The sequence below is a fragment of the Neovison vison genome, chromosome 13 (assembly GCF_020171115.1).
Source record: "Neovison vison isolate M4711 chromosome 13, ASM_NN_V1, whole genome shotgun sequence".
NCBI lineage: Eukaryota > Metazoa > Chordata > Mammalia > Carnivora > Mustelidae > Neogale > Neogale vison.
In genome coordinates, this window is record NC_058103.1 from 74169607 (window position 1) to 74183072 (window position 13466).

Consider the following 13466-nt stretch of genomic DNA (forward strand, 5'->3'; position numbering starts at 1 on the left):
ACATGTGAGTGAACACATGACCCTCCAGCTGTGAAGGATGCTCCCAAAGAGGAACCTCTTTCTAGCCCCAGAATACTGAGCTGTACTGCTCACTGGGGAGTGGGGTCCTTCCAGCAGAACAACACCCAGGGCTCTTGGAGGGCAGTAAAACAACATGGGCCCTCCAAACCATGGCACAGTCTTCATTAGGAATCTGCCCATGACCCACTGGAGATGGCCGGCCTAGACCCCCACAAGTGGTCCATGAGCACACACAACACTCAGTCCCTCACCCACATATCATCCCACCCTGTGGCCTCCCACCAGTGCACACGGGATGACAAGAGCAGTGAGCTTTTGTAGGTGGCTAGTGAGCATGCGCAGAGAGTAGACCCACTCTCCCGGATTGGGAGAAATCACGCAAATTCAGTCAGCACCGTCCTAGAGAAAGGAAACAAAAGGGAGACTCTCGGCACCCAGTCTGGCTTCACAGGATCCAGAGAAGTCCTAAAAGTTTGTACTACCTTGTCCCAGGATGTAGGAAACAAATACACCAAACATGATGAAGGTTTAAACTGGAATGTGTCTGGATCTGAGACTCAGTGCACACTCAGGCTAAAACACTTGTTTTCTTCCACTGCCTCAATTCTCACCTCAGTCTGATCAATCCTTCAAACCTGTAGGAACTGCACCCTCTGTCTTGCTTCTAATTGATTTAAGAGGAAACGAATGAATAATATAGAAGCATGCTTCCTTCTGACTCCATTATCAGGCTTGGAGGAAAGGCACCCGCCAGGAGTCATCTTCCTTCTACTGCACAGGACCTGGCGGTATAAGAAGGGAAAGAATCAAGCCCATTGACGTGTTGGGCTACAGTTCTAACCTCCTCTGTTCAGCTGTTTTAAACTGAATTTAATCCGAACACTTCCCCAGTAAAAACAAGCCATTAACAAATATCTAACAACCATAACTCAGCTAAGAGAAACCATTCCCACTGTGCCAATTGCCAATTATATCTATTGTTAGTTAGGAAGACTTCAAGGGACCTAGAAAGGAGCCTCCCTTGAGCAGGGGTGGGAGATTGAGAGAATTAAATATTTACACAACTTCTTTATTTCCTTTGACTTCTTCAAGATACTAGAGAAATAACTTTTTTTTTTTAAAGGACGGTTGTAGTGGGACGCCTGGGTGGCTCAGTTGGTTGGACGACTGCCTTCGGCTCAGGGCGTGATCCTGGAGTCCCGGGATCGAGTCCCACATCAGGCTCCCAGCTCCATGGGGAGTCTGCTTCCCTCTCTGACCTTCTCCTCGCTCATGCTCTCTCTCACTGTCTCTCTCTCTCAAATAAATAAATAAAATCTTTATAAAAAAATAAAGGACGGTTGTAGTTAGTAATGTTTAACTCAGTCAAATGTGAACACGTGGCAGGGAGGTTGATATCACATTATCTCTACATCAGCCATTAGTCCAAATGCCTTTGTGCAATTTACTAGTAATAGTAAGGTGGCTGGTACATGCATATAAAATTTTCCCATATATTTCAGAAGGAAGAGTTTCATTATAATGATGACAAAAAACGACAAGTCCAAGAATAAATTGAATTATCTTCAAACAACTGAGCATTATTAGGAAAGAGACACATATAAGTAGAAATAAACAGTATATTATAAAAACAATCAAATACTCAGATATAGAATAAGGACATTTCTTTTTTTTTTTTGTATTTATCCTATATTTTTTTTGACATTTTTTTTTCAATTTATTTATTTTCAGAAAAACAGTATTCATTATTTTTTCACCACACCCAGTGCTCCATGCAAACTGTGCCCTCTATAATACCCACCACCTGGTACCCCAACCTCCCACCCCCCCGCCACTTCAAACCCCTCAGATTGTTTTTCAGAGTCCATAGTCTCTCATGGTTCATCTCCCCTTCCAATTTACCCAAAAGCACATACCCTCCCCAATGTCCATAACCCTACCCCCCTTCTCCCAACCCCCCTCCCCCCAGCAACCCACAGTTTGTTTCGTGAGATTAAGAGTCACTTATGGTTTGTCTCCCTCCCTATCCCATCTTGTTTCATGGATTCTTCTCCTACCCACTTAAGCCCCCATGTTGCATTTCTTTTCACAAATCAATTTAATTCAATCATAAGACTTAAATTAAAACTATGAGTAAGTAGCAGAATTCTCCTTTCCGTCTTTCTTTAACATCTACTTATAATTAATTATGTGAAAAAGTTTGTGATACTTAATGAAAATATACCGGTGAATGAAATACAAAATTCTGTCTCCTAGATTCTATGAGAGGGTGATTGTGAATAGAGACTGACAAAATTTTATAAACAAGACTAGATTTCTGAGTTTTATCTGAAGCACACATTGTCAAATCTCTTTCTATCTTAATTTCCCTTAAACACACAAACAATACATAGCATCCCTGGGCTCTAAAGGAAAACCCATGACACAAGAAGAAAGTGATCAAAGCACACAGAAATTTTTGGCAGTCAACTTTTGTCTTAAATATAGATGAACTTTTGCCCTAAATATAGATGAAAAAAATTAATATGAAACTACAATTAATGAAAATACCTCACAAAGATATTTTAAAGCAATGTTAAATGAAAACTTAAAAAAAAAAGACCTTTGAGGGAGAGAATTGATGAAGTGGGGAATGCTCAGATCAAAATACATAAAGTGAAAAAATCATGAATGTAATTCTAATAAATATTATAGAGACTAAAGGGAATATTAGCAATATTATCTGATTACAGAATTATCACTTTCATATTTCTACTTTCCATATTTCTATATTTGGCATGTAATGTTTTAGAATCAGAAAAATAATAAATGCCACCTTTGAAACACAATATTAAGTGCCCATCCATAATAAGGACTGTATTATTGGTTATTTGTAGGAGAGGGGTCTGAATAGCAAATGTAAAGACATTTTTAAAACCTGAATTTCAAAATAAAACATTACTAAGTCCATTCAAGAATACATTAAAAAACAGTCATCCACCAAAATGCTCTAAACCTGTCTGGGTCATCTCCATCCTAATAGTCTTACTACATTATTTTAATGTCTAACATATTAGATTCACCTACAGACGAACAACAGCACAAAAGCTATCCTTGAAGGTCTGTGTTAAAGGACACGGGGCTGCCCCAGTCCCAGGTTTGAGTGCAGGCAGCAGGTGCCTGGGAAGCTATGTGTGCTTGCTGCGCAGAAGTACACAGCTGAGTCTTCAGGCTGGGTGTCTCTGATGTGCAGGGAGAGATGTTTGGCCGTCTTATTCAATGAAACAATGAGTCTTTGGTCTTCTTTTGTGGTCATGCTTGAAAAAATGTCTATAAGGAGCTGGGGACCTTTTCCAAGTTCTTGTTTATACCAAGGGAGGTAACTTGAGGCACTGTCTGAATAACTGCAGTTGATAACAGAGCTGCTTCCCTCCTGGACACTCAGCATAGAAGGATGCTGCTTCACATTCTCTCCCTGGCTGAACCCTGTGCAGAAAGAAAAGGTCAGAGAAAAGAGGAGAGATTCCAGGTTATTGTGTTTCAGAATGCTCTTTTTCTATGCTAATGGGAGGAAACCTGAGTAAAGCCAGTCTTGAGTTCTGAAGAATATCCACTAATATACTCTGAACTCACAGTTCAGCTGCAGACACGAGAATATGATTAGAGCTTCCATGGATGTCTTCATGGTTCCTCCCAGTTAAGCTCAGGTTCAGAATTGTAGCCTCCAGCCAGCTCAGCACCTTCTCTTATCGGGCCATCGCTTCTTTCCTCTAACAGAGTACTTTCCCACAATGTGTACCAGCCAATAAGAAAAAGGCTCTGCTCCTGCCATAGTCTAGTCCATCAGATGCACTTAAATGAACCCTCCACATGTTCTGTATCAGCACAGGTGCACTGCTGTCTTGTGGTCACATCTCTACTGAACTTGCTGGGGAAATGCTCTTCTCTTAGCCTGTGCCTCTTGGCTCCCATGTATCAAGGCAGCAATCAGTCAAGCAAATTAAATCTTAGGTCAGGGATGAAGGGCACAGTGAGAACATGGAGATCAAGGTTTATGCCTCTGTGCATTGCCGAGTTACTGTTTATAAGTTGGAAAGATATAGATGTTATTGCTATTTATTCCATGATAGGTCTGGTGCACACGTTTGAAATCAGGAGGGAATCATGATTCACTCTCTTAAAAAAGATATTAGAGAAACTTTCCTTTCTGCCAAATCTATCATTCTCATTTGTGATGAAGAAAACTCTTTGTAAAAGGAACATGTAACCCAAAGCTTAGAATAAGAGAGAGAAGATCATATGATATTTCAAATGTTTCTGATCTCAGGCTGTGTTTTGCCTAGCTGGTCTTGCCCATGACCTTGCTTTTTTCAGAGGATTGACAATACCAACAGTCAAAATGTAGACTATTCTCTCACTTGAGATGACTATAACAAAAAGTAAAGGACTAAATCTAAGTGATAAGCAATGGGGATAACTTCCATCAGTTATTAATATTTCAACTACAGGAAACACTTTGACCCAAGATTGCACTAATTTACATAAATAAATCTGATATGCTTTAAGAAATCTATTTGAATGCTATGTGTTTTATATTCTGGAAAGTACTGAAAGACACAGTAGAAATTCTGATGAAACCTCAACCTGCGAACTCAGAAAATATAACCACATGTGAGTTTATCCTTGAGGTGATTTCCTTTTCTCAAATCAAAATAGATGGTATGTCCTCCAATGCAATTACTGACTCATGGCCTCAGGACAATTTCCTCTTAAGTATTAGCCATCCACCTTGTCATGCTTCCCAGTTCCTGCCCAGCACGCTTCACATTCCATATGCCATCATATTTCTCCTAAATGCCACTACAGTGTTTGATAAAGGTCAGTGGCCCTGTGAGTTTCCAGAATTATCTCTCTCTGCTAAAACCCCTTTCAAATTCACATTAATTATCTGGAAATTTCTGATGACCTCTGTAACAATAAATCCAGGCAATCACAAATATCCCCTGTGCTCTGGGGATGGTACCAACAAGAAACTTGCCCTAAAGAACTGATTAGGAGAAATGGTCTCTGGGAAAACAAGACAACCTCATTTTCAAAAGAAGCCCCTTTCCTCTAATTCCTACTCATGGATCCTCTTAAATGACAAAGAATAAACTCATCTTCCTTTCATCTTTCTCACCTTGAAAGCTTTAAAGACAGCTATGGTAAAGAATATCAATCAACTCAATATATAAATATACGTGTATATATGAAATTGTTTTTATGTTTGGAAAATTTCTTGATTCAGAGCATCTTCCATTCTTTCATCCATTCCCCATAAAATAAGCATGCTCAAACACTTATCTGGGCAAATTTTCCTCTTCTCAGAGACCAAAAAGACAATATTTGCGCTTTTGAGGTGTGACACTAACAACAAATATAATGGTCTGAATATGACCATTCATATGAACGACTCTCTTCCATGAATTAACTATTGCAGAGAAACAGCCATTCTTGGAGCAAAATTTCCAGCTCCATGATTATTTCATAGAATATTGCTTTCTTTTTGTTAAAGTGCTGGCCTAGAAAACCTTCACCTACCATCTTCGTGGACTTCCAGCTGCACAAGTCTTCCAATTCCAATGGTCATTTTGCAGACAATGTGTGAATTATACTCATTATACTCAAACTGCCTTCAAGGGATTTCCACCTGGGATGATAAATATATTTGCTATTTTGGGGAAAGTCCTTAGAAATACATGTCGGTGTTCACATGACACCATCACCTCTGACTTTCTCCCACAGAAACAGTGAGTGATGCACGAGTTTGCTAGTAGAATCAAAGTAGCTCAGCCGGAGTGTCTTTCCTGCCCAAGGTCTCAGACATTTACACAAAGTGGAACTCTTCGTTTAGGGTTTCAAAATGATAGGATCATGACTTTATCAGACCAGAACTGCAGAGATCTGGACTTGCATTAAACACATTCTCTTTACACAGCAGGATGGTCCTACAGCAAGGAGGCAAAGGAGAGAATGTTTTAAAGGAAGTAGGAAACCTACTTTCTTTCTCACCCAGATCATTTACTATCTAATTGTTCCATGCTGTCATCTAGAATACAGTCTCTATTTTGTAAAACAAAGTTGGACAAAAGGATTTCTAAGGGCTCTTCCAACTCTAAGTTCCTTTTATACTGTATAACAAAGCAAATATTTATTGAATACTGGTTGTGTGCAATGTGGACTAGTGTCAGAGTGGGAGAAATTGCCTGCATCATGGAACCCCAATACCATTTTCACAATAGCATGTAATCTAATGGATCTGAGGTTGATCCTAACCCACCCTGAGGCCTCTTCAGAATATAGACACAATTCTCAGGACAAGATCCTATTTGGGTTTTTGTTTCTTCTATGAGATCAATAATGTTATCAAGGATAACTAAAGCCAAATTAACATGGGAAAAAAATGGGACTTTATTCACTGAGTGGAAAGTCCTTCATAGGCAGTGAGACCAGGGGGCTCCATGGCTGAGCCATGGGTAAGCAGGATGTTCTTCTGGAGTCATATTTCTTCTATTTATCTATTACATATAATTGTATGTATTGTATGAAAAAAAGAAAAACAAATTAGGCAAGGTGGATGAACTTACTAATATGGAAAGTGGGAAGCACTTTCTAAAACAGTCTAATTGCTTGCTGGATTCTGACTTTCTCCTTAAAACTTCAGTTTGGAGGTTTAAAATTTCTAGCCATGGATACCTATACAGTTTTTGAGATCATTTCAAAATGAAAATGTAGGATCTTTATTCAAAAAGCAGGGAAAATGTGTCACTAGGTAATGTTTCTAAGGGATCATTTTTCTAAAATGCTTTAACTCTTCATACATAGTAGTTTCATGTCTCTCAATTTAATTTTTTAAAGACTTTCTTATTTTCAAACACTTCAACTAAGTTCAAAGATAATGAGGCAGACATACTGAGGTATCCAGTGCATTTCCTGCCCCCATACAGGTACAGCTTCTCCCATTGTCAACTTCTCCAGGACACCTTTTACAATGGATGAGCCTTCACTGCTTCATCCTAACACTCAAAGTCCACAGTTTTCCTAGGGTTCACTCCAGGGTTGTACATTCTGTGGGTGTGAACAAGTGTATAAGGAATATATCACCATTATACTATCATAGAGACTGGGCTCACTACACTAAGTATTCTCTGTGCTCTTCATCCCTGCTGCTCCCCTCAAACTTTGGCAACCACAATCTTTTTTTCCCTCCTAGTTTTCCTTTTTCTAGAATGTCATAGGATCAGAATCATACCCTATGTAGTCTTTTCAGATGGGCTGTATTCACTTACTAAAATGCATATAAAGTTCTCCTATGGCTTCATCACTCCCTTTTTAAAAAAAATTTTTTTTTCTTTTTAGCAGCGAATCATATTCTATTGTTTGGATGTACCACCATTTATTTATTCATTCACTTATTGAAAGACATGCAACTTACCTCAGGGTTTTGGCAATTATGAATAAAATTGCTATAAAACACTTGTGTACAAGTTTGTGTGGACATAACTTTTAAAATCCTTTGGGAAAATACTCAGGAAAGTCATTGCTGCATCAAACGGTAAGAATATGTTTAATCCCATAAGAAACCGTCAAACTGCTTTCTTGAAATGTCGAGGCATACACTTTTAATCTGTAGTAATTTCCCAACAATATTTACTGTACCCTTTGATGCATGTCAAAGCCCCAGCTAGTCCAAAGCAGGCACAGACACCACAGGTGACCCTGCCAACTGCTCAGCTCACACATGGCCTGTTGTGACCCAGAACCTGAGCCTGCATATGTTCCCACCTATGTCCTGCTGCCCAAGTACCTCTCTGCTCAGGCACTTGTTCCTCCCACTTACTGGGCTCACTTATAAGAGACAAGCATAAAGGTAAAACTAATATTAATTTCAAGACCGTGAGGGCACAGCATCAAACCAAGATCAGGGTTCCTTGGAAGAGTGGAGGGCTGTGTAACTTCACAGGTCCCATGCTCAAGAAACTGGGTTTCCTCCCAGCTTCAGGAAGTCTGCCCATTTACCTCCTTCTGAATTTTCAGGGGCATAAGCCTTCCTATCAATGCCCTTTTCTCAACATAAAAGCCAGTGCAGGCTGGAATTCAGTTTGTGCTGGAATCTTTACACATGTAAGTTTCGACTTTGTATTTGAGGTCTGGCTACAAAGGAGACAGGGATCTTTTAGGGGAGTCCTGAAAGCTGTTTGCTTCCCTTCCCCAACTAGGAATGATGTTACAAAATCATGAGTAATAGATTCATTTAAAATGCAAGGAAGAGCAATAGATTTTCATGGAACAGAATGAAAATTTCCATGAGCTCTTCTCCACCAGGTGCTATTTAGAATTACTCAAATAGATACTTTTGTCAGTGATGTATGTCAATACATTGTATAAATCGTTTAGGTTTTATTATTCTGTAGGGTCTTCTATACCAGGTTCTCAGAGAATAAGCTCTAATGTCACCTCAAATTCACTAATTTTGAAATAATATGATCTCAACAATGTAACTTATGCTCTAGAATCCTCCCTTTATTCATGCATAAAAGTAAAGTACTTATTCACAGAGTTTTATCTTACTGAAAAAGAAAATATGTGTTATAAGTAGAGTGCCCAACCCTCAATAAAATTATTTTATTGTATTTGTGTTTCCAGGAGTAAAAAGCTGAATACAGACTTTAGAAAACATTGTGCATATTCTCTTTACATTTCTTTGAAAAAGAACCACCCATAGGTAACTAAAAAATTTAGTCATCTCTTTGTTTGCTGATGACCACTGAATTTTTTGAGCATTTTCCATTTGACTACTTACAGATAATTTATATGCTAGCTGCTAGGACATCTGTTTTCCCAGGGTACTGGATATGGGCATTTCTATCACTTGCTCCAGTGACTCTATGGTAGAGGTTTTTACCTGCAAAGGGCTTTCTGGGAGGAAAAAGGGCAAGTAAGTGAAATGAAAGCCCTGATGGGTCTAATTTTAGGGGAGGAAAAAAAGTGCCCTAACATAAATCTGAAAGTCTGAAAATGTGCAAAGCCTGCTCTGGGGGCAAATGCACAACCCAGGGAAGGGTGGGGGCTGCAGGTCCAGCTGCAGTTTGGGTGCAGTCTGCAGATCACCAAGAAGCACTGTGCCTCCACCGCACACAGGTAGGTGGCTGAGTCTTCCAGTCGGGAGGCCCCTATGTGGAGGGTGCTGGACCGATCCTTAGTATTCACTGTGCAGTTTAACCTTCCACTCTGCTTCATCCCTGAAGCTATGTAAAACAGCCGGGTGAGACTGCCGCCCCCGGAGTTCTGTCGGAACCACTGCACATTGGTCACTGCATTAGAGAAATTGCACTTGAGCATAGAGCTGGCTCCCTCCTGGAGGCTCCGGTGTGAAGGGCTCTGCTCCACCGTCATCCCTCTCACCCCTGTGTGGAAAGAGAAGAACAAGCACAAGTGATGTCACTGGGGAGTCACTGGTGCTATTTTCAAACCTGTAAAATAAATATCCCAAGACACACCACTGAAAATGTAAGACCCTCTAGGAGCTCAGTGTCAGCACCCCCCACCCCCAATGTGGGCTGTGCATTGCTCCCCAGCCCCATCTGGAACACCCTACTCACAGCAAACCTGGAGCCATAGGAGCCCCAGCAGAGCTCCCCAATGTCTCCTCATGATTCCTTGTGTAGTTGCTGAATTACTGACAATGCTACTGTGCTGGGTGTAGTTTTGGATTCAGAGAAATTGTGTTCTTACACTCAATCCTTTCCACCAGTATCACTGAGCACCAATCACACCTCAGCTCTGTCATTCACTGAACTCGAGACTCCGCCCACGGTGGCCCCGTGACACTCATTAACAATCTCTCCAAAACTGTGATTTTTACAGTGCAGGGAGGTATGGACAATATTTCCAATATAGGAAGATATAAGAGGTTTTTTTCTTAAACACTCATGTAAGAAATTTGTGGGTTAGTGTATGAGGAAAGGCGAATGATTCTTCTAGAAGAGTCAGTGTCTCAGTGGGTTGCACTCAAGATTGAGGAATCATGGGGAAGAGTGACTCCATTCCCCAAACTTCATAGTTTGACAGACAAGCTGAGAATTTGGTTATATAAAAATGCTAATAAGAGAAAACTATCAATAGCATGCATTGTGTATTGCAGAAGTAGCTACAAATTCTTGAAATCAGGAGAGTTCTAGAAACCAAGACAGATAGTCACCATCTGCATAGAGTCTTATTCCAACCAGAATTTGTTGGTGAAAAGTAAAATACCCGCATGATGTCCCTTCTGATTTAATTTCTACCTCTCCGCCTCTCCTTTGCCATTAACTAGCGGACACTCTGTTTACATACATAGCTGAGTCTGGCCCGGCCATACATTGCTGGTCATGGGCAATATTGTCTTCTCCCTTTCTTTCTCTTATTTATTGTCCCTTATTTTTTCCTTTCTTCTCTTCATTCTTGTTCCCTCCATTCTCAGCAGAGATACATGAAAAGGTAGGGTTTCTGAGGTATTGAAATAATTTCAGGGTCAGTAAGTTTAGGGGATTTTATTGATACTGACAACAGGTAATGGGACATTTTCTGTTGCGTTTCCATGGTCACAATGCCCAGAAATAATCCTATCTTGTCACCTATGCTCCAAGAATTATCTGTATAATGGATTTCTAGAGACATGGCCTCCAGATGTGTGAAGCTGATATAGAATGGCAGAACTGAAAACCTGAGATGAACTTTACACAAACTCTGTCCATCCCTGCCTCCTCTGACTTTGATGTCTATAATTGGACTGGCTTATATGATTTCAGTTCTCCCTTTAATGGCTCAACCTTGGACCATCAGAAAGTCTTTGTTGGATGTGGCATAAACAATGAATTTTGGAGCACTGAAAAAAAAAAAGATAAAAAAAAAAGTCTTTGTTTCTGGTAAAGCCTAGAGTGCCCCCTAGAGGACTGAAACGGTCAGCAAAAACACTTCAGGCAGTAACTCCACAGAAAGAACCTCCCAGCTCTTTTCATTCCAAATTTCCTGATGAAGGGAAATGGAGATGATCAGAAAAGAAAATAACTGCTTAGTTTGAATGGGGAATTACCAGTGAGCCAAATCCTACTTTTAAAATGGAATTGCATGGAAATTGATATCAGAAAATAATTTGGTAAATCTCATCTTGTGCTTTTATTTTATTTCTTTAACTTAGTTCAAAAGAAATCCACATTCATTGAGCTTTTCATTTCACTGGGGTAATTTCCTAGATATTCAGAATATCTAAACATGTGATGGAATATTATTCAGTCACAAAAAAGAATGAAATCTTGCCATTTGTAATGACATGGATTAAGCTAGAGAGTATAGCACTGAAGGAATAAGTAAGTCAGAGAAAACAAATACCATATGATTTCACTCATATGGAGTTTAAAAAACAAATCAGACAGGCAAAGGAAAAATATATAATAGAGTGCGATAAATCAAGAAAGAGACTCTTAATTAAAGAGAAGAAACTGATGGTTACCAGAGGGAGAGGACTGGGGGATGGGTTCCATAGGTGGGGGAGTGAAGGCATGCCCTTGTCATGATGAGTATCAGGTGTTCTGTGGAAGTGTTGAATCATTATATTGTACAGATGAAACTAATATAACATTGTACCTTAAGTAACCGAAAAGAAAATAAAATATATAAAATTAGAAAACGTACTAGTTTACAGTCTGTGGGGAAAGGCAAAAATATACATAATTATAGAATCAAAGGGTAGGACCATAAGAGGAGGAAACTAAAAACTACCTGATCTGAGAGGAAGAACAAATACATTTTCATTAGGTCCTTGGACAAAATCTTGCGAAAATCTCCCTTCCCCTTTTTTGCCTCAAGGATAGAAGAGAATATGGATAAGCCTTTATGATGGCTTTTCTGATTTTTATTACTTTTAATAATAGGAGGAACTTGTGCATATATGAATTATTAAAAGTAATAAAACATTACCTATAGACTAAAATCCCTTTTGACTACCTTTTCCAATTCTGACCCTTAGATCACTCCAAATACCGTAATACTTTCTTCATCTTTACAATTTGGAGTTGATAATTCCAGATGTTTACTAGATTTGAATCAATATAAAACATATAATATTTTACTTAGACTTTATTATAATGTAAGCATACATTTAAGGTATACCATTCTGTAACTTGTTTTATAAACTCAGTAGTAAATCTTGTAGGTCTTATTATATTAACCCATATACATCCTTTGTTCCATTATATTCTATATAGTGTACATATTTTTATACATCCTTTCCTCTATTGATTAAAGACTACAATGATTTATTTAACCTAGGAAATACTACACTACAATAAAGCTTATTAAGCATTCCTCACATGAGCACATGTTTTTTTTAGGAACAGAGATGAGGAAGAAATGAAGGAATAAGCCCTGAGGCTGGCAGGTGAAAATTACTCCAGGTAGAGGAAATTCAGGGACAAAGGACTTGAAGAAGAATGAAGAGAATTCATGTTCTGATTATTGTGTTAGAAGATTTTCATTTTCTATTTTTTTCTTAATGTGCATTAAAACTGGAGTTTATCAGCTCATTTGATAAACTCTTTCTGAAATTCTGTCCTGATACAGAGATAGTGTATAGTTTGCTCTAACTATTCACTGAGGTTTTCCAAATATAGCAAATCAGCAAGAGAAAAAGCACACCCAAGGAGAAGCAGTGGTATGTATATACAAGGAAAAAATATTACAGAACAAAATTAAACACAGAAAAAATGTAAACACCTGCACACACACCCCCACACACGATTTGAGAATATTGTCAATAATATGGAAGCACATTTTGCTTTTTTCAAATCAGCAGAGAAAAAGTGAAAGTTCTGTCAATGCAACAGAAGGGAAAATAAATGAAAGAGGCAAAAGCATATGGAACAAAACCAAAATATTAGAAACAAGTTCAAATATTTAGTAATCAGAACATAGATTAAAAAGAAATTATTCCTCATGTGAGAGAGATTGTATGATAATTGTGAATCAAAAATTTTTAAATATTTTATTTATTTATTTGACAGAGAGAGAGAGAGCGCACAAGTAGGCAGAGTGGCAGGCAGAGGGAGAAGCAGGCTCCCACTGAGCAGGGAGCCTGATGGCGGGGCTTGATCCAAGGAACCCGGGATCACAACCTGAGCCGAAGGCAGCTGTTTAACTGACTGAGCGACCCAGGTGCCCCAAATTGAATCAAAATTTAAAACTATTTCTCCATATTGCTTAAGAAACAAACCTGAGAGCAAACAACCAACAAACATGAGCAGATAGGATGATATTTTCTTGCTGTCCCAGCGTGCATATTCTAAAGTCCTCTCCTCATCTACTAAATCCACTACATCCAAAGGAAGAACCCAAAGAACTGTCAGTTCTGCCCAAGAGACAGTCAAAAGGCATCTAAGAGAAGACCTAGC

The 13466-nt window shown here is 39.0% G+C and overlaps 1 gene segment (V, D, J or C); it reads right to left on the reverse strand.

Annotated features, from left to right (window-relative positions):
• Positions 1-3127: 3127 nt before the first annotated feature.
• Positions 3128-3722, reverse strand: LOC122894534. The segment is given in 2 exon segments: positions 3128-3486; positions 3634-3722. Coding segments are annotated over 2 exon segments (411 nt in total).
• Between the last annotated feature and the right edge of the window lie 9744 nt (positions 3723-13466).